Raw genomic sequence first — 27,166 nt, 5'->3', positions numbered from 1 at the left:
GCATGTGTCAAAATGGATTTCCTAGTCATGTGACTTTAGCTAAAACAAAATCTTTATGTACCTCAATTTCCAAAATTTATCAAGTAATTATAACGCTTCCTCACAGGGTTGTTTTAAAGATGACATTAAATAATTTTCTAAAATGCTATGCATATGTATGCGAGTACAATTATGTGCTTGGCAATGTGTTTTTAAACGAAACAATTATGAAATTACAAGTAATTGAAAAAAGATGGGATTGAAAAGAAGTTTTCCACCTTTACCTCAGTCTTGTTAAATAATATATATAACTATGGTTTCATATTCTTGCGTCTAAAAGGTGAATAACTTCAGACATAGCACACCCTTCTTTTGTTCAAAATTTAATGATTTCATTTTTATACTTAGGTAATTACTTAAATTTATACTCAATAGTATGAACTTAGAAGTATAAATTCAATTCGGATTGGAATACATTATTCAGAATATTATATAGTGATTTTTAATAGACCATCTAACATATAGTATAAAAGTTTCACTTACCCAGTCCATGTAAATATCCAAACATTTATTCAATTATTTATCAAACTAGAAAAAAGTAATCACTAAAACTTTGTGCCATGTCTGTAAACTTTATTTTAAAAATTGTGTTAAAAACTAATCATACAGGAATATTTTTATTAATAGGCTTAAAAAGTTTGTTCCCCTGTTTAAAGGAAAATACATTAGCAACATCTTCCATCCGAGACCATCTTTAAAAAAGTAAAATCTCTAGGTGCTGAAATGTTCTACAGTAGATTTTCTACAGTTCACACTTGTAATCACAAGATTGGAGACCAGTCTCTCTAAAATCTGGTAGAGAGATAGCTGTCTTAAACAAATGATTTTCAATCATGTGTTACACTACCACAGGTACAAAATAGAGCGCACACTGCATTTCACTAACAAAGCAAATCTTTTCTATATGCTGCCATACCTTTTTTTTTTCAGTATTTAAGCATGATGTCTTTCAAAGAGAAATACTAAATCCCATGACTGTAAATATTCACCAAAGATTGCCAGTACAACGAACAACAGAGATGCCCTACATGCCAGTCAATTGTTATTATTTGTACAAATGCTGTCACCTCTATTATTAAGAAATATGTCCTGAAGGCAAATTATTACAGATCCAGATGTATTTCTGTAAGAAAGCATGCCTGGAAATATAATTTTACTCAAAATACCTGAAATAGTCATTCTAATGACCAGAGTAAGCACCATTTTTCTAGTTTTTCCTTGCCCAAAATATATTCTTCAGTTTAGTTCAGCAGTATGTGCAAGACATTTCATATTAGTATTTAAAAACTATTGGGGGCAGGGAAAAGAATGGGGAAGGAAAGGTATCAGGAAGGAGTCTCAAGTCCCCTTCATGTATACACTCTGAGTTCCTATTGATACTAATAGGAACTACTCATGCATACTAAGGGAAAAACCCTAAGGGCCACATGCAACCTTTAATCCCTAGGCACAACTATTACATGATGTCAAGCGAAATCACAGGAAGATTTAAGGCTGTATTCGGCTGTAAAGAATTCAATCTCTTCTTTATCATTCTTTCTATACAGATCACACATACCAAAATTTCATAGAATGGGAGCTGATAAATACAGAACACTTTTGTTATATTGTTTCCCATATGATCTGTTAGTCCTATTTATATGGGAAAATGTCCATACTTAAAACTGCTATAAAGAAAAATTGAAGCTACAATTTAACTCTCTGAAAGACTCCAATTTCCCTAAAGTAATCCTGATTCTCATTTTCTGACTTCTCCCCAACTTCTTTTTTTCGCCAGGGTGTGAACCACAGTCCTTAAACAATTTTGGTCTTCTTCCATAGGAGGGAGAAAACAAAACAAAAAAAATCACTTAAAATTTATATTCACTGCCACCCACTTTGGGAAAGTCCAGTCTGCAATGAAAATGGGGTTCCAGGTGCTGAAGGATAACTAGGAAATCCATCAGGCTGAGTAGGATAGCTCTCCAAAGCTGAAGCTGAATGTACCTAAAACAAAAAGAGCAAATTTAAGAGCTGTTCTAGTTATAATTGTTAATAGAAGTAGGTTTTCACTTGCTTTAGCAAATAATACAATTACAATATTAGTACTGGAGGGGAAGGCAAGTGTTTAGCTGAGACAACTCTGTTTACCTCCTTAAAACTTTGACACATTCTTTTTAAATTTCATTAAAAAATTGCTAGTTTACTGACCCAAATGTTCTTAAAAAAAACAAAAAATATAGAACCCATAGAAAAAGAAAAATAATTGAGTCAACATAGCCAACACTAAGTCACCATTTTAAGAAAGGCAATATGATTTGAAGATTTGGGGAGTGAATTCATTTACAGTTTAGGCAAGTGTGGTTAAAACTTTATATATGACAATAATCTGTTACCATTCTAAAGTACTTTACAGTTGTGACTGGTTTACCTGCTGTAAAAGGGCCGACTGTGCAGCTGCATTGTGCTGCAGTTCCTGCAATGAAGATTGTGAGGGGTTCTGGGAAAATCCAGGTATTCCTGGGAGTGACAAAAGTCCAGGAAAAACAGAATTTCCCGCTGCTTGAAGTCCAGACGACAATCTGTAATAGCCAAATAGGAAAAGTTCATGCACAAAACTAAATGGTTACAAGCTGGATTTCCTACATTTATCAAATATATTTCATAGAAATATTAAACCTTCCACACTTCGATTTTTTAAAATCTGACAAACCAAAACACTGAGATCTAATTACCAAGTTTGCAATTGTGAAATTGCACATGCATCTTCATTCCCTAATTTCATGCCAAGTTTGCTTCAAGATGGTTATTTGGAAACCATTTTTGATGATTTACATTACAAGCTCACAAAAATGAATGCCATTATTTGATTTTCACTTTCACCTAATACAGTAAATTGCACATAGTTTCTTAAGGGTACACACAAAATTAAAAATGAAGACTATCATGTAATTTCAGAAGTAAAAACATACCCAGCTTGTGCAACAAGTGCAGAGTTGAAATTGGAACTAAACGCAGATGCAAATCCTGGCAAAACTGGAGCTGGTGATGGAGCTGTAGCAGCTGCTGGCAATGGTGCAGCTGCTGCTACTGTAGATGATGCCTGGAACCCCGGGAAGGAAGGGAGTGCAGGAGTAACTGTTGGAGTGTTGGAGACAGGGAAGCCATGGTAGGATGGGTTTGAAGATGGTAGAGGCCCTTGCGGAACAGAGAACAGGGATGGAACAGCCGTAGACAAGTTGAGGGGAAAAGGTGCTGCTGAAACAGGGGCTGAGGCTGCAAGGCCTGAGATCACAGCTGCAGTAGAACTGGGATGAGGGACCGATGTGGAAGAAGCAGTTGTAGAGGGAGTGGCTATTAATGATCCCGGGAGAGACACAGAAGGATTAAGTGCTGGGTTGCCAGAAAGAGGAAAGTTATTGGTCAAAGAAGTGAAAGGAGGAAGAGCAGTAAACACAGGAGCAATTGGTGTGGAGGAACCATGAGGGGTCAAAGAAAGAGGTGTAGAACCATTTAGGGGAGCACTCAAGGAGGAAAGGCCTGATAAAGTTGGATTAAGGCAAGTGGATAAACTAACTGGCACTGACGCTGCTGCTGAAGTAAATGCCCGACCTAATGCTGCTGACAGGCCTAAAGTGCTATGAGTTGGATTAGCAGGATGGGAAGGACCTTTGAAAGCTGAAGGAATAGGGCTTGTAGGCTCAGTTTTTACCATGACAGGAATGCTTGAGACCACAGGGGTAGCTGGAATCTGCAGTTCGGGATTACCTGGGTGGGGGCCATGCAAAAGTGAAGCTGAGGAACCACCACTAACTGATAGTGCTGTGGATGATGACGAGGGAGTGGCTAAAGGAGATTGTGCTGGCAAGGAAGGGGGAGTAGAACTTGGGTTGGCCACGGAAGGAGAGGAAAGACCTGGGAATATGGCCATGCCTGGAGTGGCAGACCTTTGGGAAGTAGGCGTAGCTGATGGTGTATAGCACTTGTTAACAGATAGAGTGGGAGTATCAGAGTTTTGATTAGTGAGAGAAGATAATGACGACAAAGCAGAAGAGTTGATTGAAGTTGTATCATTTGATGTAAGAAATCCTTTTAAGACAGACAGAATTGGATTATTCAGCCCAGGAAGACTGGTAGCAGGACCACCAGCAATTACAGAGGGAGCTGGGCTGGATACCACTTGGGGAGTAGGTGTTAAGGACAAAGGAAGCCCTGCAAAAACTGAAGATAATGGAGCAGGATTAAGGTTATTAGTAGAAACAGCTGTAGAAGTGGCAGGAAAAGGGAGGCTGTTAAAAGGAACAGGAACAGAAGCAGGCACAGAAGCAGAAGTAGAAGCAAATGCTTCATTGGGAACAGGAGGGACACAGGGTGGAACAGACCCCTGTGGGGCAGGAGGAGGAGCAGCTGCAAGACCTGATATAGGAGTCAGGCCAGAAAAAACTGTGGGGATAGGGGCCGAAGTGGTGCTAAGTACAGATGTAACAGGGACAGTGGGCAGAGAAATGGTTTTGATGACAGTTGATGTCGGGATTGACGACTGAGGTGTATGGTTTGCTGCAGAGGCCTGTCCTGGGAACACAGGAAGGACAGGAGTAGATGAGTTCATCCCAGAAATGACTGGCGTTGCTGGTGCTGATGGATGATTTGCTGCCTTCACTGGAGAGGGAGTAGGGACCGGAGTAGCAACAGGTGTTGAAGGATTGGAACAATGAGGAGAAAAAAGTTGACTTGAGTGGGAAGAAAATGCTGTAAAGAAATAAAAGAAATAAAATTAGTATTTTTTCAAGAAATAATCTAAAATGTAAAACAGGTCAATTTTTTTTTTTGCACATGAATACAAAAATCTCACACACACACACACACACACACACACACACACACACACACACACACACACACACACACAGTCTTTAATATACTATAATTACAGAACCAACAAAGAACAGTCAGAAATACACTAGAGGGCTCAAGTGGGAATCCTAGGCTCTGAAATCTGGTAGACATGGAATCTTGCTCAAATCACTTCATCTCCCTGAGCACCTCATATCAATTACTGTAAAAATCATGGATAATTCATTCCTGCACTAATTATTTCAGAGTTCTTGTGAAAAAAACACTTTGTAGGTTTATTAATATTTTTGGGAAGGGGGACATCCTTGAGCAGTGTGAAAAAGAATCTATGAGAATAGAAACTACCTCCACTAAGAAGATCAATAAATCTTCTATCTCAAGAATTGCTTGGAGAGCATTAAGAGATTAAGTTACTTGTTTATAGTCCCACTGGCAGGCCTTGATCTCAGGTCTTCCTGTTTCAAGGTCAGGGCACTAGCCACTACATCATACTGCTTCTCTTTAGTGAATAAAAATTAATAGGATACAATAGGAAAAAACAGAGTAGTTATCCTTTCAGTAAATCTGACACTTACTTGGATTTTGAGGTTTTGATGGATTAGAAAGTTCTTCATTTTCTGTGGAGAAAAAAATACAAAATGATTTTAATGTCTTACAGAACTAGAACTATTTTTCCCAGTTGATTAGACACAAGAGTCATGCATGTTATCTCATAACAGGGGAAACTTTAGATTCTCAGAGAAAAGGGAGAACAAGGACATCTAGGCTTCAGTATTCATAGTGCTGTAGACTTACTCTACCATATCCAGAGTTTTCAATCCACAAAGGACCAGGCCCCTTCTTAGTTCACAGAATATATTTCAAGTATTAATACTAAAATGGTTGAAATAGAATTATCATTTAGAATCCACTGTTTAACACAACATCTTGATTCTTCATTTCCAAAATTGTACAGGGTCCTAAAAATCCAGGTGGGAAAAGACTTAAAGTTTTCTGGGACAGGGGCTAATTTAATGTCCCTTGTAGTTCTAAATATAGGTGCCTAATTTCTTAGGAGGTTAGGGATACTCCCTCTCTCCCTAACCCAATTCTTTTTCTTGATGCTGAGTCAGTGGAAGTTAACTTATAAAAACCAATATTCCTATCATAAGTACCTTCAATGTACATGTGTCCATATTATCTGTCATTATTAAAACGAAATGAAAGAGAACAAAAATATGGGAGAAGTGACTCTGAAGGCTATTTTATATGGAGGAGTCAGGAAGAACTGGGTTCAAACTGAAGATCCAGAAAAGAAAATTCTTACTATTTAAAGTCCTTGGCATTGTCATATTTCAACATCAGAAACTCATCAAGATTTTATAAGTGGAAATGGTATTAAAAGTTTGTAGCAGCATTCAAAAGATCATGGGAACCTTTCCATCTGACCTACAGTTGACACCTTCCATATGTGCTCTTTCTCCCATAAAAATGTGAGTTTCTTGATAGCAGGAATTTGTACCCCAGAACTTATATATAAGTACTTAATGAATACATGCTTTTCCCATTCACATATGTTTTCACATCCGTTTAAAAATCTTATTAGGTGAGTTACCCTGGTTAGGTAACAATTCCTCAATACCTTAACTTCCTCATCTATAAAATAACAAGATGTGGTTTCTGAGGTCTGTAAATCTCATCACATCCACTAGATGGCAGTGCAGTTTGTTCAAACTTCCTTGGCAAGATGAGTTTGATCTGATCAGTAATCATTTTTATTTTGGTCTCAGTGAGCCAAAATTGATCGAAGAGATTCTCTGCTATGGTCCCTGAGCCTCTGCACATTCTTAGGCCTCTACATTTCTCAGTAATTATTCAGAGGTCTGGGTGCTTATCGCAAGTGAATCTTTTTTTATCACTGCTCCAATATAGTCCCCTTATTCTTACTGTGCATTATGGAAAACGATTTCTCAAATCCTCTCTAACTCAAGTTTATGGCATGGCAAAGAGCTGTCCAAATTCTTATGGAAAACACCTGCCACACTCAGACTAAGACTATATTAGCTCTTAGGAATTTTTAAATCACAAAAATTTATAATGGACTTGGAAGTCTTTAATATGATCCAACCATACCATCAGCTAAAAAAAATAAATAAATAATTAGTTAAATTCATTTCTATAAAACTTCATCTCAATAGATTTTTTTTCATCACCAAGTCATCTATTACCTGCATATTTGATAAATGTTATCTATATCTTCATCCAAATCACTGATAAAAATGTTGAACATCAAAGAGCCAAGGACAGATGCCTGGCAGCATGCTACTATAGTATAGATATTACTATAAACTGACAAACACATTTATCTTCCACTCTTCCCACCTCCAAAGAACTATACCTCTAGTCAAACGCAAATAGAAAGCAATATGTGCACATTGACTTAGAAAATCATTAATTTACCTTATCTGTGTTGTTCTGTATTTTATGTTCCACATTTCCCCATTATGTTTTTAAGTTTTGCTGGTCAGGCTCTAAGCAATGAGTGTTAACACCTCTGCTCTATCCTCTATCACTGCACCTCATCCAAAGGGGCAGTATTAGAAGCTTCAGATGCTCTGGTGAAATCCTTAGCACTTACTTCAGCATTCCTCATCTAGACTGATAACCCTGCCCAATTTAGAAATGAGATTAATCTGATATCATCTATTCTTATTAAAGGTATGCTGATACTTAGTAATCACTTTTCCATGGCATTTTTTTAATTCTTCACATTATGCTTCCATCTCAGCACCATTATATTCTCACCAATCTTCTGATTTCCCAAAAGAGTAATTGTGGGCAAATAAACTGTTTCAGGAATTTGTGATAACCTGTTTTAAAGCACCTCAAATCAACTGTGCCTTATCAAAAATAATTCTGTGGATAAAAGAAATAATCTAATGTTAAGGGTTTTTTGTGTTATTTTGTTTTTTAAAATAAGGCTTCATTACCTGTTCCCATTGGGTTAGGAGTATATGGAGGTGGAGGTGGGACTCCTGGAGCTATGACATTGGCCAGTGGTACCAAACCCGCATTATTATAAGCACCTAAAACATAAATACATAAGGAAAAAGATTTGTTTCAAAGCGCATAATTTAATGTTATTTAATGTCAATGAAAATATTACTTGAGTTACTTCCATTAGAATTCACTGATACAGAAAGATAAATCTAAATCTATCTACCTATCAGAGCTGATAGGACTTATGTAATTTTGATAATGGAAAAAATATCAACAGTCTAAAATAAACAACTGCTTCGATTAGGTATGGTACAATATAGTAGCTGATGCAAGAAAAAACTCACTTTGTTACATATCTGGTAATTTTCAAGAGTGCATACTATGAGTGAACTTGATAAATTAAATATTTAACAAATGAAACAGTATATACACAAAAATCAAGTTAGAATCTTACTTGGTGCAATAGTTGCATGAGGTCGGCAGGGGGGTATAGGATATGGAACAGGTTTATGTGGATTATATGTTGCAGGAGCCTGGATAAGGATAAAATAAGTTCAGTAACAACAGCAATAGAAAATCAAATATGCATTACAGTGAAAAATCTGTTCAAATAAACTGAAAGCCTCCGAGCATGCATACCAGATATCATAAGATACTTTTCTCTGTCCATCTACCCAATGTCATGATGCCTATCCAGAAGCAATAGTGTAGACTTCAGTCATTTCATTCACATATTTTCAAATAAATCACTTAATTTAGTGACTCTTAAAATGTAAAATACCCCGTGTCATCTTGTTAATCATTAAGTTACTGAAGATATGGTAGCTCCATAATGCTTTTTATAGTTCTTTGAAAAACTTCTATGACAGAGCCAGCAAGGCAATATAAACAATAATTACAACAATGTAAACAGAAGGGAAAGAAAAGTACAATTATACTGATCAAATCAGATTCCCCCATCCCACTTTCCCTTCCCCTCCCAAATGAGAAGAGTTCTCTTTTTTTGGCAGAGGAGGCTTTTGGTTTAACTCCATGAATGTGCTGGTTAGTGGAAATAAACTGAATGCCTGTTTCCATCTCCCTTTTTTATTAATTATTAGAAGGAAAGAGCTCCTGGGGAGAAGAATGAGGGACATATTTGGAGAAAAAAGATAAAACAAAACAAAAATTAATTTTTAAAATAAAAAGTAAAAAATGACAAACTTAATACTCAGATGCAAAAAATAAAATTAGTATCCAGTACCCATGATATTTTTCACAACTAATTAATGAATTTTTTACAATGGTGTTCTTGTATCTCAAGATTATATAATTATATTTTCTATTCTATACATACTGGTTTACATGGGCCAAGTATTCGTGCAGCTATTCCTTTGCCCTCATTTGTGCAATCTTCTCCATCTTTTTTGATAGGGAATCCCTATAAAAAGAAAATTAGTTATTCAAAATTATAAAATTCCACATAAAGAAGGTAGTATAATAGTATAACAAAAGTAGTATAATAGTATAGAAAAACAATATTGGGTTGGGAGTCAGAAGATCTGACACTCACCTAGAAGCCATAATACTGGTATGATTACAAAGAACTTTTTTGATCTCACCTACAAAGAACACTAGATTTAGAATCAGGGCACTGGATCTGAATCTCAGCACTGATATTATGTGATCATCAGCAAGTTACCTTTAAGCTCTGGGGAGTTCACTTTTTTCTATACAATGAGAATCATAAGTCTATTTTATCAATTTTAAGACTATGGTTTCTGAATACAGTTTCATTTAACAAAAAGGAAAGTTCATTTTTGTTAAATACTTGAGGATCTCTGATTTAACTGTAGATTTTCTTTCAACAAAAAGATTATATACAGTTTCTCTAGGACATAGTATTCAAAAGCTGTTGTAGCAGCCAATATAAGTTTCTCAACATTGTTCTGAATTGTAGCCAGTCCTTCATGACTCTGCTAAGAGCTCACTTACTCCCAAGAAATTTTCTCTAATTTACTCCCATTAAAATTATTTTATGTATCAGAAAATGGCCACTGAAATATATATTTTAAAGATATGGCCACTGAAATATATATTTTAAAGATACTATTAGTTATCTGGCCTCAGACTCTTCCTAGCTATGACTGTGGGGAAGTCACTCAATCCTGCTTGCCTCAATTTCATCATCTGTAAAATGAGCTGCAGAAACTAATGAAAATTACTCGATTTTCTTTGCTAAGAAAATTCTAAATGGGATCATGAAAAGTCAGACATAACTGAGATGATTGAAAAACAATAATTAGTTTCTAAGATCTATGAAAAAACAGAGGGTTGGGGGAAGAAAGTGTTAGGTAAGCAGAGGGAAACCAGTTAATTCCAGGTCTGAATTATCACAAATTCTAAATTACTAGGGTTATTAAATAATACATTAATAATGAACTTGGAATTCTGATGACACAACAGTATTTTCTTCAAGTACTCATTTTTTCCCAACATACATTTTTTTTTTTTTTTTACAAATTTTAATTACTTAAACTTGTTCTTTATTCACAAGAGTAGCATATAATTATAGTTTGCTTACTGGGAAAGTTCCATTTATCTGACTGGGTTTCCCTTTAGGATATGGGTTGCCAGGAATCATTCCACAAGAAGATATCATGGCATGAGGCGCTTTACAACCTCCCTTTAAAGCCTGAAATAAAGCCAAAAGGAAAATAAAAATGAGATACTGAAATTCTCACCTCATGAAATAGCTAATACCTGAATATATGGAAAACCAACATTTAGATAAACTCATTAGTAAATGGCATAATAATCCAAGTTTCCAAAAGAATGGAAGGAAATTAGCTTATTATTAAGAGAACAGAGCATTAAAGATAGCTACAAGATGACATCTAGGATTCCACTGTAGAAACATTTACTTAGTTATTAAAATTTTTCTTCTCATAATCACTAAAAAATAACAAAGTGACAGGATTGTGATACTGGGGAGGTTCCTTCTTCTTTGTGAACCTCAATTGTCACCTGTAAAATCAGGAAACTGGGAGATTAATTGATTTCCCACATCTCTTACAGGCCTGAAATTCTTGGACTCTTATTATGTTTCTTCTTGGAACTCTAAATTAAATCCAAAAAGATATGCACCTTTTAAATAAAAACCTCCAAAAAACTACCTGCTCAAGAATTCTCCTACACCGCTTCTTTTCAGACATGTTGATCCTAAAAAGATCTTCAATAAGGCGATAATTCTGTGCATCAATAATGTTCCTACCAAGAAAATAAAATTAATTCATATATGTCATCTGAAGCTCTAAATATACTGTATTATGGGAACTGACAATCTTTCTTCATAGGGATACAACTCTTTTTCATATACCATTGGGAGAAATATGATTGAATATGTGTATATGAATATATATATATATATATGTGTGTGTGTGTGTGTGTGTGTGTGTGTGTGTGTGTGTGTGTGTGTGTGTGTGTGTGTGTGTGTGTGTATACATTTATATAAAAGTCCAACTTAAAGATGACTACTTAAAGATGATTTTGACTACAAAATGTAGGTGTGTATAACCTGTACAACTGAATGAAAAAAGTAAAGTAAGTGCTTTCTCCCCACTCCTCTGCAGAGGTAGGAGGTACACAGATGTGGAACCTTGCATTTTTTGTTATACTGGATGGCTTTCTGGATGAGGAGGGGGAAGGGTCCAGGGGAAATTTAGGCAATATAAAATATAACAATAAAATTTTGTTTTTTAAGAAGTAATAACAGGTGATTCATTTCTATCAATTACTATTTCTTCGATAGCATTCAATTTTTACAAAGTGTTTTTCTACAACTCAGCTTAAAAGAACTCTTATAGTTCTTTGTTGTTTCCCCAGTAAATGTAAAAGGACAGATCTAAAATTTAACAATGGACCTCAAAGAAATCACAAACCTCCCAAAATTTTAGATTTTTGCTTTTTAACAAAAAAAAAAAAAAACAAAAAAAAAACAAAAAAAAACAAAAAACCTTATCTTTAAGAGGGCAAAATGAAATAGTTGAGAGAAAATGGGATTGGAGATCAGACGATCAATGCTAGAATCTTGGTCCTGCAACGTATTTGAGCAATTTTGAGCATGCCACTTAACTTTTCTGGTCTTTAATTTCCTCTTCAGTAAAAAGAAATGGTGAACCAGATGACAAGCTCTTTATTATTCTATGCAGAGTCATATTGTCTTAGCACAGTGTTCTAGGAAGCTGCAACATGCAGTATTAAGAATTCAAAAGAAAAGACTAACTGATAAAAGTAAACAGCAACAATGCCAATTTCACAATCTATCTTTATAGTTTCAATTTGGGGATTTAATATAGAAAGAGTTCTATAATAAGTACAATGGCTTTTCCTAGAAGGAAATAAAATAAAATCATGATTCTTTCTTGCCAAACATCATTTAGCACTGTTTAAAATGTATGCTTATTGAAAGAAACATTTACTAACTTCCTTACTAGGTTAACTGAAATCTTTTCATCTGAAACAAAAAAGGACACAAAGAATTACTCACGAAGCTAACAGTTCAAGGGCAATCAGCTTATCTTTGCTGAAGGTGAAACAGTTGAGGATGTTGACCACTTTTACTGCAGGGACAGCCACCATTTTCTAGTAATAGAAATAAGAAAAGGGTAACCAGACAAGTCACAATATTTATTCCCTTGCCTTTGATCCTTTCAGAGTGGCACAGATACTACTATGATCCTACACAAGTCACTTCTACCTCTAAATATGTCAGTTTCCTCATCCATAAAATAAAAGGCTAGACTAGATGACTTCTAAGTTTCTTTCCAATTCCAGATCTTTGATTCTATGACAATCCCTCACCATTCCATGCTACTTATAGTTTTTTGATATGGTTAAAATCACTGTCAACTTCATCAAAATGCCAGTACTGTTAAAAATAACAACCAAAAGCAACAAAAACATGCTTGAAAATATTTATGAAAGCAAAGGTTTAAAAAAAAAATCTAAAGATGCAAGTCTTTCATATTTGAAACTGCAGAGCTAAATCAGATTAACACAGAAACTTAAATAGCATATTATTATAGTACTGGCTTTGTAGATGATTCAATGACTCCATTCTAACTTGATTAACTTACCTACCACTCAGGCATAAAAAAGAAAGTTACTGAATTAACGGATCAAGATAACTAGATTTCCATGGGTCAATTTAACTAAGTTTATGATAGGAGGCCAGTCCCTTTACTACTGAGAGACTTTTTTTTTTTCTATATGTAAAATGAGGAAGGGGATAGGAGTAGGGAGGAGTAGACTATATTTTCTATTTATATATATAGGCTTTGTAACCAATAATCTTTCTATGACATTCAGTTTTTAAAAATGTCAAGTGAAAATGTTTAACTTCAATAATCCCTAAAATTTCCTGGAGCTCTAAAGATATGGTTCTATATACATATAAGAAATCAAGAAATAGAAGAAGTTAACATATTTAAATATATTATTATAATTATATATTATAACAATAATACAATTAACATTATACCATATATGGTGGTATATCACATATTATATATATTAACATAAATAACTTTAAGAATTTAGTATATACATAGGTCCCATGATTATTTAATGATAGGGAAAACCAAAGGGAGAGCTCCATAGAAAGTCATTTCAGTCACTCTGCAATAGATTCTTTAGAGTAAGAATTCTTAACCTGGGATTCCCCAGACTTGTGATACCTCTCCATTTTCCATGATCTTTTAGCTCATCAAGAATTGGTTCTGCATTTACATGAACTGATGCTGAGTGAAATGAGCAGAACCATTATACACTTCTACAACGATACTGTATGAAGATGTATTCTAATTAAAGTGGATATCTTTAACATAGAGAAGATCTAATTCAGTTCCAGTTGATCAATGATAGACAGAATTAGCTACACCCAGAAAAGGCACACTGGGAATTGATTGTAAACTACTTGCACTATTGTCTTTCTACCCAGGTTACTTTTACCTTCTGAATTCAATTCTTATCGTGCAACAAGAAATTCCGTTTTACACACATATATTGTATCTAGGGTATATTGTAACACATTTAACACGTATGGAATTGCCTGTCATCTAGGGGAGAAGGAGGGAGGGGAAAAATTCGGAAAAGTGAGTACAAGGGATAATGTTGTGAAAAAATTACCCATGAATATGTACTGTCAAAAAAATTATAATTATAAAATTAAAAAAAAAAAAAAAAGATAAAGAATTGGCTTTGTAATCACTTCTGTCAGTTCTTTCAGAATCTGAGGACATAGTTCACCTGGGTCAAGTAACTTAGCAAAGTTTGCTTTTACTATCTTTCCTTGTCTTAGGAATCAAGTCAGTTAGCAATTTTTGATCTCTAATTTTTACTGTAAAGGACATTCTCCTTTACACATAAAGCTTCAAGTAGGAATTGGAAAGCTCTTATATATATTTTTTTAAATTATTTATCATCATCCCATCCATTCCAAGCAAAGATCCTATTCCTTCTTTGTGCCTCTCTTTACTAACAAAACCCATACCCCTTTAAATTATTCTTAATTTCCCTTGATTGACTCAGGAGTGATTCTGATCACACCATACCCTTAAATTTATTTTTTACTTGGCCTTGCTTCCTGTACATCCACATAGGTCTCTTCAGATAAATCCAATTTTTATTCTTATTTAAACTGTTCTTTAATTCTTCATATTCAGAAGCATCTTTGAGTGTCTTAAATCTCTTTTGGCTTCCCTTGGTAGGGAATTTTAATGCAAAAGAATACTAGCTCTGTCCTCTGAACCTTTTGATACCATAAACTATAAGTAGAATTTCCATTATTTCTACTCCAATAAAAATCAGGTCCAGGATAGAATTTCCCCTTGTTGGTTCAATAACTTATGGAAGCATGAAATTATCCCTAAGGAAAATTATGAAGTTATTAGGGTTCTACTTATCATGGACAATTCTAGAAGATGACTAGAACTATTATATTATGCCTTAGAGTGAAGCTTGTAATCCATTTCCTAAAGTCCTCGTCTATTCTCTTTTTGTCCAAGTGGCTCAGTAACTTGACTTGGTCTGTAGTATGTTCCAATGACCACATTATTATGATATTACTCTTCTCTGATCTGTACTCTAATACTTTGCATCTGCCCTTTGCTTCTAAATTCTCTCACAAATATGTCCCTTATTACTATACCATTCCTTCCACCTATCACTCCCTTTTACCCATTCCATTTCTTTTTGGGATGTATCCCCATCTAGAACAGTGCAGTCTAGAATTCAGTCATAGGCTTTATGCCACCCAAACTTAACGCTGCCAGAGGCCAAATGTGTTCCCTGGCATTAGTTATCCTCTTTTTAAATTTTGAATAGTATGGGTTTATACCACTAGTTTCTTCTTATTGTTTCATTTGCTATTTATCTCACTTCTAATATCCATCTGTGGGGGGCACATACAGGCATTCTTCTGATGTTCTTGTTCTTTTCAGTTTACAACTTTTTTGATGTGACTCTTGTCACATATACTCTTTGTTAGGGATGCTCCATTTCTTGTGAAGAATCTATCAACCCTAGCCTATAAGCTGTGATTCAGGTGCCATACTCTCCCACAGGCAGCTAAATGAGATGATGGCCAAGTTCCTTTCCAACTCTTGAGTGAGACACGATAGAACACAATGTTGATCTTACAATCAGAGGCACAATTTCAGTATAGGCCATGTCACTATTAGCTATAGAGTATCAGGGAATTTATTGGACTGTTTGAAGTTTCAGTTTCAGTTTCTTCATTTATATAATGAAGGTATTGGACTAGATGACCATTCATGTCCTTTTCAAGTATAGTGACATTATTCTAAGACTTCATGTAGTGCATAAAATGTAATTTATATTGTTCTGAATAATCATCAATTTTTAAAAAATAAGAATCAAACAAATTTAAAGTTATCTTGCTTGATATACAAGTTTTCAAACCAGCTTAATTCAAAAATCAATGGAATAACTAAGTCATGTTTTAAAAGAAAAAGGAGCAAAGTACATACTTACATGTTGTAATGCTTTTACTGCTTTCAGCTGGGGTTCAGCCCAAGAAAAATATCTCAGCAATTCAACTACCTGAAAAAGAGAATAATTTTACTCATACAGGTCAAAAGCAAAATAAACTATCTTTGAAAATATTTTCTGCATGAGTTTTATGACTATTTCTACATCATTTCCACTTTTAAAACTGGGTTCATCATCAAATCAGAATAGTTTAAATAAATTTAAATCCAGAGAGATCAGTGTAATATCACTAACATCATATAGGCAGTGCTTCAGTGGTACAGGAAATAGTGTGCTGGAGCTAAATCTGGGCCTGAGATCATATCTCAGACATTAAGCAAGTTACTGAACTTCTCTATCTGCCTTAGTTTCCTCAACTGATAGATAAGGATAGTAATACCACTTACCTCTCATCTATAAAAACTTAGCACAATGCCTTATATAATAATAGGTGCTTAATAAATGCTTGTACCTAGTATAAACTCCCCTTCCCCTTTTTCTTCTCTTTAGCCTACAAGTACATTGATAACTAATTCAATTGGAACAATGCAGAAATGGTGTTAAAAAAAAAAAAAAATCTGGGTTCTAATCTTAATTTGACAATTGTCTATCTAATATGACTTTATAGTACAATCTGGTTCCTCTAATCACATTTCCTTGTGCAGCCACTAAGGGAAAAAGCTTAAACTAATCAAATTAGTGAAACATTTTTTGTTCCTTAGAACAAATATAAATGAGATCATAAATATACATTTTTCTAGACACTTGGATGGTAAGGATACGCATACCTTTTTAAAAGGACACATTGTCAATACAGTAAAAGCTGTTTTCTGGAACCTGACTAATTAAGAATACTTCGTAACCTAGCTACTTAATAAAAAATCTTCTATCTTGTAAACTATTCAGCCAATATTAGCACACTGAAAAAAGTCAGATAATACTCAATTATCTGATGACAACTAAGCAGAATATATCTAAAAGGAAAATAGAGAACTTTTTCTTAAAACTACATCCATAAAAAGTTATCAACTTTTTTGAAAGACTTTAAGAAATAAGGCAAAGGACTTTCTCCTAAGATGAAACTGGAAAACCTATTAAAGCAATAAGGTTTAGTATAAGATTGTAGAATTAACAATCTAAGGCTTTCCCAGAATTATTAGTTTTTTTTGAAATGGAAACCAGTTTTTTTCCTTATTTTCTCATACATCTCTGCCAAAAAAAAAAAAAAAAAAAAAAAAAAAACTTGACTTCAAAAGTAAGGAGCAGAAAATATCAGAAGTTTTGAATAATGCTAGATAAGCTGAGCTCCAACAATCACTACTACTGAAATATTTTTCTTAACTAAATCTATACTTCTCTTCTCCTTCCCAGAAATTTTCCTTTGCTAAGTGAGTCAGAAGCTATTTCAGATTTGTACTTTTACTAGAGGTCTGAGAATGATAACTAACAAATACTTTCTAACTAACCAACATAAACCCTATTTCCAGATATCTGCAATCTGTGTATCTCTCTCTCAAGAAATAAAACTGATAAAAGTGATAAAACTATATTATGAGGCTTAAAAATATAAGTCTGAGAACTGATCAAAGTCATCTTTATTATTGTGACTATTCAAGGTCAATACTATAAAATATGTTGCTTCTAGATGGAAAGAATTTTAAAGATCTTGAATAAATATATCTATAAATGAACCAGGCAACCCTAAGGTATCTTTCACACAATATTGCCATGAAAACAGATGCAATACTAAAAACAATAATAAACAAAGAACAGTACCTGTTCACTAGAGAAGTATCCATGCACATATTCAATTGCTTTTAATTTGTATTCTGTCAAAACGGCCTAAAAAGAAAACAAACCACACACAGTATTCTGTTAAATATGTAAACAGCACAAATAATAAGCATCAATGAAAACTATCCTGTAAAATATCATTTCGTGCCTTGCTATCACTGAACAACAGGATCATATATTGAACTCTAGAATTGGTGGTGATATAACAATCAGTAATAAAAACTAATAGATAGTGCTTTGAAGTTTGCAAAATGCTTCACAAATAATTTCCTTTTTTTTTTTTTAAACAAAGCTTTTTTTTTTTTTTTTTTGGTTTTGTTTTTGCTGAAGCAATTGGGGTTAAATGACTTGCCCAGGGTCACACAGCTAGGAGGTATTAAATGTGTGAAGTCATATTTGAACTCAGGTCCTCCTGATTTCAGGGCTGGTGTTCTTATCCACTGTACCACCTAGCTACCCTCACAAATAATTTTCACTGAATCCTCACAATGACCCTGGGAGGTAGTTGCTGTTGTTATTCTCATTTTACAGTTGAAGAAACTGAGGCAAACGAGTTATTAAATTATTAGTTAGAGCTACACAGCTAGTAAATGCCTGGACTAGTTTTTCTTCTTACTGTTTAATTTGCTATTTATCTCATTTCTTGTATCCACCTATGGGGGCACACACAGGCATTCTTCTCATGTCCTTGTCCTTTTCAGTTTACAGCTCTTTTGATTAAATTAGCAATACTTGTCACATACACTCGTTGTTAGGGATTCTCCACTCCTTGAGAAGAATCTGTGCTCAAATTTTCTAGGTCCCAGATCCAGTGCCTTTTGTAGTCCACCACCTGGTGGCCTGGCTGGTACCTGCACAGGAATACCCCAACCACAGCCACCCTGACAGCTGTGGTTCAACAAACCTTTGTCTGAAAACCTTTAGTGGCATGAAACCCACTTATCTCCTGCAGCAATCCTCTTTACTTGATAGCTTTGAGAGGAAAAATACAATTATTTTTGGCTGAATCACCTTGCTGTGACCTACTTATTTCATCACAAAAGCTCCTTTCCTATTTCTATACTTATTTCTTTGGTTTGCCATTGATGGCCTACTAAAACCCAGGACCTCCTGTTAAAATTAAAATTTCAGAGAGACACCTCTCTCAAATTCTAATCATATGACCTTTACAAATCAAAATAGAAAAATATGAGTTTGTAATTCTAAGAATGAAGATCTGTAAAACATTTGTTTGAAACTTGGAATGCAAATTCCCACTTTAAAATGGTAGATGATGAATGTCAGAGTTTAAAAACAGGTTTCTGTAGTCTAGGAAACTGGAAATCATGTTTTAAATGGTTATGGTAAAATGAATTTTGAATTAACAATCACTAAAATGCCAAAATGTTGTGTTTGTAAGACTGTTTTGTAACTTAAAAAAAAAACCAGTCTATCCTACATTAGTAAACAGTATAAATAATGAATATTTGTTTCTAATAACATATAACTGCATTATTAGACGTTTCCTTAAAATATAGATGGAAGGTATAGGAAGTAGAAGAATCAAGAATATAAATAGAAGTATTAGCTAAGCAAGGAGATGGGTCATATTCTCAGTCACTCAAGGGAGGCATTAAAAAGAATTGGGGGTGCAGCTACATGACGCAGTGAATACAGCACTAGCCCTAAAATCAGGAGGACCTGAGTTCAAATCTAGCCTCAAACACTTTCAAACACTTAACACTTCCTAGCCATGTAAACCTGGGCAAGTCACTTAACCCCAATTGCTTCAGGTAAAAAAAAAAAAAAAAAAAAAAAAAAAGAACTGAGGGGTTGGAGAGGAAACTAGAGCAGTTCTGAGGATAACATAATTAAATTATTATCTTCCTACATTCTTCAATGTTGTGATCAGTATCTTTTTAGGCAAAGCATTCAAAACACCATGGATTTTTTTTTTTTTTTTTTTTTTTTTTTACTGCACACTCATTAAAAAATGTACAATATACTACTTGGTCAGCTTTAATCCACTTTTCTTTTTAATTGTGAATTAAGTTTATGAATCAAATATGAAAAAGAGCATCCATTACAATTTCAAGAATTTGTGCTGTCTTTTGGGGAAGCCACATTCTCTAAAAAAATCTTTATCATCTTCACTGAACATCTATCTCTCCCCCCAAAAAAAGCATCTTAGCATTTTTAAAAAGCCGTTCAGAACATATAACTTATAAGTGTCCCATGCCTAAACAACATCAAATAATGTTGTATATTTAATATGTGAATTTTTCAGGTTCTGAACTGATATCTGTAATGTATCTACAAGTTGCAGACAGGAATGTTATATAAAACATATATACATGAGTATTCTTTTTTAAAAGTACCATATTAGGGGAAAAATTATTTTTTAAATTAATGTAAGATTAGGTTTTCATGTTTTAAGACAGTATGGTATAGTAAAATTTGGAATTGAATGACTGGATTTGAATCCTAGTCTGTTACTTTTATCTATCAGCTGTGATAAAAATCAATCAAAGCACCTTAGTTTCTTTACCTATAAAATTAGATTTTCATTACCTGTAAAACTAGATTTTTAAAAAAAGTCTCTACCTGCTCAGTGTGCAAAACATGATGAAGGGTAAGAAGAAAAATTTTAAATATAAGATAGTAAAATTAAGAAAGTCATTCTTGTTTTTTGGATAAATTTTTCTGAATAAATTTTTGGTGGTAAATTATAATAATTTTATTAAGGTGGTTTCCTATTTAGAGAGCTACAGAAAAAGAGGAGGCAAAGGAAATAAAATGACAAGCCTTATGCTATGAACAATTGTAGAAATCTTAATCAGCAATATGTAAGAACCAGTTAAGATGTTCTAAGTGAGAATATTCGGTGATATGACTGTCACCTATAGCAAAAATATTGGCTGATTCATTAAATAAAAACAATGGCCAAAGGAAATAAAAATTAAATCAGCCAAATAAGAACTATGATTACTTTGCTTCTAACATACATGAAGAATTTGTGTATTTTATATTGTTTATATTCCAATATTATGAGTGAGATACAAAAATGATAAACATTTTAAACACAAAATGGATCACAGCTTTTTTAGTTTTAATGCCTTTGGTCTAAACAAGCTGTAATTGATCAAAGATAATCTAGTCAAACATTTTCAACAAATGATCAGACAGATTTCCATTCCAACAAAAACTGACAACTCTATCTCCTAAAGCAGCTCATTTCAATTTCACAAACATTTATTTAGAGAATGTTATGTCTGTTTCACCAGACCTCCTGTGAAATAAGAATATAGGACAAATTATTATCTTCAGGTTTATTAACATAAGATTAAAAGATTTGTGAAACTGTGCAGGTTTCATCACCAAGGAGACTCGAACAGAATAACTACTATAGGAGTTTAAAGGGTAAAATCTAGAGGATAATATGGCTGGTGAAAATAGGAGTGAAGGATGAGTAGAGTGTAAGCAGACAAGAGAAGAGAGATAGTAAAGGGAAGAGCAATGAGAAAAAAAAATTTTTTTAAATGAGAAAAAAAAAAGAATAAGATGGAAGTAGAACACATATAATTCTGCTAGCACTCAGCTAGAACACTTGATTCACTTAGTGTTTATTACTTTCATTATTAAAAGTTTTCTCAGTTTTTCCCCTATCCCTGACCTCTTCCCTCACCCCTTGAAGGTTGTGAAATTCTGAGCAATGCTAAGGTAGAATTAGTCCACAGCCATATGTGGTCAGAAAATTGTTTTCCCCCAAGTTTTTCATGGAGATGGATGTGTTAACAGAGAAAGCATGAGATAACTTGAGATATTAGAATTATTACTTTCTCTTCTAACTGGTTTCTAGTCCTAGCTTTGTCAATTATTAACTGTGAATCCTTAATTTCTTTAGACTTTAATTTCCTTAGCTACAAAATAATGGTCTTGCAGTACATACTCAGATCTCAGATTAACAGCTACTTTGACTATGAAATGTAACTTTTCAAAAGGAATTGCAGTACTCATTCCTAGTCTTTCTCTTGATATGCAGAACAATAGCTTCTCAGAAGACACAGGAAGTTTCCTTTCCAAACCTGCCCTTAGAAGTCTCTTTTGTCCATCCCTTCATTTTAGAGGTGAGAAAAGTACCAGAAGAGTGAAGTGACATAACTTGTTGCTGTCCAAGCCATGACTGGAATCCAAGTCTACAAACTTCGAGGCCAGTTTCTTTCTACTACCTTCAAGAACTAAAATTTTCAAATTCTCATATTAATTATTCTATTCAGATTTTGTATGGAAGAAGAATAACCTACATTGGGGAAACAATTAAAAATCTAATGCTCTACTGGCAAGGGGTACAGTTTTGCAAACAGGACTTTTCATATAAGTTCATATTTCCTTAATACATTTTATAGTTTAAGTACTTTAATTATGTTAAGGTGGAATATTCTGTGTATGTGTGTGTGTGTATGTGTCTCTGCCCACAGAAGAATTCAAGGTACATTAGGAGTAGGGTTAGACAAAAAGGTAGAACAATGTTTACATTTACTATTAGGGGCCAAGAATATTCATTTCTTCTTTTAAGTAATTTTTCCAAAGAGAAGCTACTCACTTATTCGATTTCATGGTGAAGCTAAAAACATAATATATAATCACTAGCTTGTTTCATCTAGAAAGCAACATTTCAATAGTGAATAACAGGGAAAGGGCATTTAGAATTAATAGATATTCTAGGTTTGGGGCTTCACTTGATTTTACCTACTTCTAAGTCTACAGCATGGGTGTCTACATCATTTTGTATTTATGTAGCCCCTCAACAGGGCAGCTGGGTGGTGCAGTGGATAGAGCACTGAGCCTACAGTCAGAAAGATTCTATTCCCAAGTTCAAATCTGGTCTCAGACACTTATTAAGCCGATGACCCTAGGCAACTAATTTAACTCAGTTTGCCTCATTTTCCATATCTGTAAAATGAACTGGAGAAGAATATGGTAAACCAATCTCTGCCAAAAAATCCCAAATCATAAAGAGTCCAATGGGACTGAAAAACGACTAAACACAGAAGTTACCCTAAATTTACTTCTTATATGAAGTTTCCATATTCCAAATATTCCTGAAGTTCTTTTGTAAAACTTCTGTTTCAAACTCAGAATTTTCTCACTGAACCAATATCTTATCAAAAATAGCAACAGCTATTGATCGTTTGAAAATCCTTTAAAGCCTTTCAAAACCCTTTAAAGGCTTTCAAAGTATTTTGCATACATTATCTTGTTTTTATCCTAATAACCCTAAGAAGTATTAAAACCCCAGTTTTGCAGATGAAGAACTGAAGCTCAAATGTGCTTAAGTGTCTATATTCACAGAGCCTAGGTATCTGAATCAGGATTCAAATTCAGGACTTCAATGCAAAATCTCAGACTTGTTTTATTATTCAGTAATGGAAGGCTACATTACAAAAAGTTTATGAAAGCCATGATGTTGTTGATGAAGTTGAGCCCTAAAAATGAGCACTAGTCTGACTTCTTAGTCCTAGCAACAAAGAACATGAAAAGTTTGTCTTAATTTTTTTCTTCTTTTTTATCTCCCTGGCTATATACCTTTTAGTATTGACTCAGGTACCCATAGTTCTAGAGTTGGCAGTTCATTTAGCCCAAATCTTCATTTACAAACCAAACTCCAGCATGCTAAAGTAGCTTTTCCAAGTTCACAGAGTAATGGGATTTGAATGTAAATTTTCCAACTCCACCTCATTTCACTAGCATGATTCTCACAAAGTGCTTTTCAAACCAAATATCCCCCCAAAAGACTCCCATTTTCTATGGATTCCCTTGAAATCCTTAGCTGAGATCAGCTGTAATCTAACTAGTTGACAATCTGATACCCTATTAGCTACTTTCATTTGCCAGAATGATTCAAGCTGATAGCTTCAATTTTTCACTACTTCTTCCACATGTCCTATCCCCTCTAATAAAAGGGGTGCTTAATAATATTAAGCACCCTGAGGACAGGGCCTACCACTTTTAGGTCTCAGGACCTAGTCTTGGAAATGTTAAGTATATAATAAATATTTCTTGCACTGGATTTGTTGAATATTTTTGCTTTCAAAACTCATAGATTATCTCTAAAAAACCCAAGATTTTCCCAAAAGCAAGCAAGTTAGGACCTCTAGAGCAATGAGGAAAGAGAAGGAAGAATAGGAGAAGAAAAGAAATAAAACCCTACCTAACCAAATTATTTTTAACAAATGTGTAAAGTGCTTTAAGATTTGTTAAGAACTAACATCTATCTTGAAAAGTTATTCCTATTTTACAGATGAATAAACCGACAGATTTGTGTGACCATAGGCAAATCACAATCTTAGGATAGCAAATCTATCCATTATAGACCTTCTCATTTTAATTCCTGTATTACTTAAATTTTACATTTTTCTAAAGTAAATTCTCCCCAATCAAGTTAAATTCTCTGGGGGACTCTGTACCAACTAGAATTTTCTAATCCCCACAAAACTTCAGGCAGCCTAAGTGTGTTAAGAATAGAACACTTAAAAATAAATATTTTCTTGCAAAAAAAATTGGAATTTCAAATACTTAAACTCAAGTCCAAACAAACTTCAGTATTCATGCTTCAAGGAATAAAACTGATTGATAATTAGCATACCAATTGTTCATAAAGGAGAACTTCCAAAGAACTTCGGAAGACAGAGAGTTCTAGCTAAGCATTTACTTAGCCAACTTATTTGAATTGCAAATTCTTTTTCCAAGGACTCAAAGATGCAATCTTTAAGTCTAGTCATCATCAAAATTGTCATGGATTCCACATCAGGTGGAACTGAAATTAATAATATTTTTACAGCAAATTTATTTTAATTGAATTCAAACAACTTTAGTTCGTAAAATAATTATGAAAACATGAAATCATGAAAACAGAAGACAAATAAAATAATCACATCTTAAGGTTAGCATTTTTAGGGGTCAAAGAATTAAAAATCAAAACCAATCTTACTAGTCAAATTCGAGTCAAGTAAACTTTAATCCTTCAGATACAAATGTCTTGGAAATTACTCTAAGGAGGCAGCTAGCTAGAGAATAGAAGGACCTTTAGAGTCTGGAAATCCTGAATTCAAATTTTCCCTCTAGCACTTCATTGGGTGATCTCACACAGGTCACTTGAATCCTCTACCAGGGGTTCTCAAACTACCAACCCCGGGGCCATATGTGCCCGCAGAAGACGGTTATGTGGCCCTCCGGGTTAGGGCAAATGGGCTGAGAGGCGGAGACAGTGTGAGTTTTTGTTTTCACTATAGTCCGGCCCTCCAACAGTCTGAGGGACAGTGAACTGGCTCCCTCTTTAAAAAAAGTTTGAGGACCACTTCGAAGCCTTAGTTCCCTCATCTGTAAAATAGGAATAATACTAACATCTCACTAAAGTTAATTCTAGGGAAAAAAATCTAATGCCAGATTTACCTTTGTACTACCTAGGGAAAAAAAAAAAAAAATCAAAGTTCTTTTTTGTAACAATTCCAAGTAATTTATCTATTTTTCAAAAAAAAAAAAAAAACCTACTATATTATGTTGCTAAATTATATCTTTAATGTTTTGCTGTGCAAAAAAAAAATCTTCATTCCTTGTTTTGTGACAAACTGACGATAAACATGACTTAAGATATAAGTAACTTCCTGAAATTTACAACCAATATTCCAATGTTTAAGTAAGCAAAAGTTAATGCACTGTTGAAATAAGCATTCTTCCAATAAGTTAACCTAAGACTAATTTTCCTCATCAAAACAAGAAACAATTTGTTTAAATCTGGTTCAATAAAGAACTTAGCTTAAAGTTGGAAGTGGGAAGAAAACAGCCCGGATGCAAAGTGTTAAATAGTTTTGTTGCATGAGAACTTAATACACTGTTCGATAATCACATTTTAAAAACCTTCCCAGGTATTAGGCAACTATTAGTTTTGGAGATATTGTTTCCCCAAAGTCTGGGAGCCTCATTGGAAATGAAACAAGTTAGACTATAGTTTGCCGATTTATTTTTCTTTTTTCCTTTAAAAATGTTTGTAGAATAGGACGGTTCTCCGAAAGGGGGAAGGCTATTGGGATAAATTCTTGTAATGTAAAATCCGAAAATATCAGTAACATAGAGTATATACATATGGATGTCGATACATGCACCTATGTGTACAGACGTACAACCATATATGCACACGTACACATCTTTACACACATTTTTTTTTTTTTAAAGAACCGAAACAAATCAAAAGAACCCTAGAACCCCTGCCTCCACTTCCTTGGTCCAGTACTAGAGCATCCTCTCTCCACTTAGATCATTGCTTCAAAAGACAATCAATCAGAATGGTGTGGCCTTCTATGTATTACTCCAAGTCACCAAGAAAGAACATTTTACCTTTCTAATTTCATCCAGCACCGTTTCAAAGGACTTTTTATCCATCTTGACGGCGGTCTTTAGACGTAGTTAGTTTTCCAACAAAGCATTCGTACTCGCGCTACTCCGTTTTGTTAAGTAGCTACAGTGGAGTTGTGAGTAAATGACCCAGAAGGTAAAAGAAATTAAAAAAAAAAAAGCTGGCTAAAAAGCACAAACTTGAGAAGGACGACAAAACAATTCCCTGCAAAGTTTTCTCCGGCTGCAGTTACGTGCAGAGACACGACTTATTTATTCTCCGGTGAGTTACAACCGGAGAACGGGACTCCTATGGAAGAGGGGGGGGTTTGGGGCCCGGGAGAAAAAGCCAGGCGGGGGGAGGGCAGCGCGGGAGCGGCAGCACCTGCGCCAGGGCAGCAGCCGGGGAGGAGGGAGGCGAGGCGCCCTGCACCTGTCCCCGCCTCCGCCGCCGCCGGTCCGCGCGCCTGTCACCGCCAGCCCGCCCCCATGGCCGGCCGCGCACCCACTGCGCTCGCTCGCTCACGTTCCCTCACGGCGGGCGCCCTCCGTTCTCCCCGCTCCGGGCCGCGGCGGCGGCAGCACAGGGGCTCTCTTTGTTACCAGCACCCGCGGCTTCCGGGAGCGGGCAAGGCTGAGGAGCGCCCGAAGAGCCGGATGGAGGGGGAAACCTTCTGGGACTGGGGGGATCGCGAGGAACGAGGAGCGAAACCTCGCGAGCCCTCCTAGGGATCGGCTCCCGAAGCCCCACCTGAGAGCGCCACCACTGGAGGGGGATTGGGGAAGGAGGGACCTTCAAAGCCGTGCGTCGCGGCGGAGAAACTCAACTCTCCGCGCCTCCAACACGCGAGAAACAAAACACAGCCCCCCCCTCCCCCGCCCCTCCCGCCTCCCTCCCCGTGGGGCCCTAAACAGGGATAGGCGGTCTCGAAGAATGCCAGATTTCACAAAGAATAGGGTCGGGATTTTAATTTTCCCTAGAGGGAATTTAATTTAATTTCCATGAATTCTGGAAGTTGCCTAGAATGTATCGTCCACATTTGAGAGTGATCTGCCTGACTTTCTACTCGAAACTGAGTATAGGGAGACAGAGTAGTGAGGCATGAGCCAGGACACTCGA

General features: G+C 35.1%; 1 protein-coding gene across 3 annotated transcripts; it reads right to left on the bottom strand.

The window, feature by feature from the left end:
- Positions 1–591: 591 nt before the first annotated feature.
- PROSER1 (proline and serine rich 1) lies at positions 592–26,915 on the bottom strand. 3 transcript variants are annotated; one of them, XM_074304851.1, is made up of 14 exons: positions 26,840–26,915; positions 26,050–26,170; positions 17,659–17,724; positions 15,886–15,954; positions 12,380–12,474; positions 11,007–11,100; positions 10,415–10,525; positions 9,188–9,271; positions 8,306–8,384; positions 7,842–7,937; positions 5,448–5,489; positions 2,991–4,767; positions 2,450–2,600; positions 592–2,025 (listed from the first exon to the last, which is right to left on the bottom strand). In XM_074304851.1, the coding sequence occupies exons 2-14, from the start codon at positions 26,092–26,094 to the stop codon at positions 1,903–1,905; spliced, it is 2,832 nt and encodes a 943-aa protein (XP_074160952.1). In that variant the 5' UTR covers positions 26,095–26,170; positions 26,840–26,915; the 3' UTR covers positions 592–1,902. The 3 variants fall into 3 exon arrangements, with proteins under 3 accessions (XP_074160952.1, XP_074160953.1, XP_074160954.1); XM_074304852.1 differs by lacking the exon at positions 26,840–26,915 and adding an exon at positions 26,798–26,814; XM_074304853.1 differs by lacking the exons at positions 11,007–11,100; positions 15,886–15,954; positions 17,659–17,724; positions 26,050–26,170; positions 26,840–26,915.
- Positions 26,916–27,166: the final 251 nt, after the last annotated feature.

Source organism: Sminthopsis crassicaudata, chromosome 3 (genome assembly GCF_048593235.1).
Source record: "Sminthopsis crassicaudata isolate SCR6 chromosome 3, ASM4859323v1, whole genome shotgun sequence".
NCBI lineage: Eukaryota > Metazoa > Chordata > Mammalia > Dasyuromorphia > Dasyuridae > Sminthopsis > Sminthopsis crassicaudata.
Note: the sequence above shows the minus strand (reverse complement) of the source record. Positions and strands in the feature narration are given on the sequence as shown.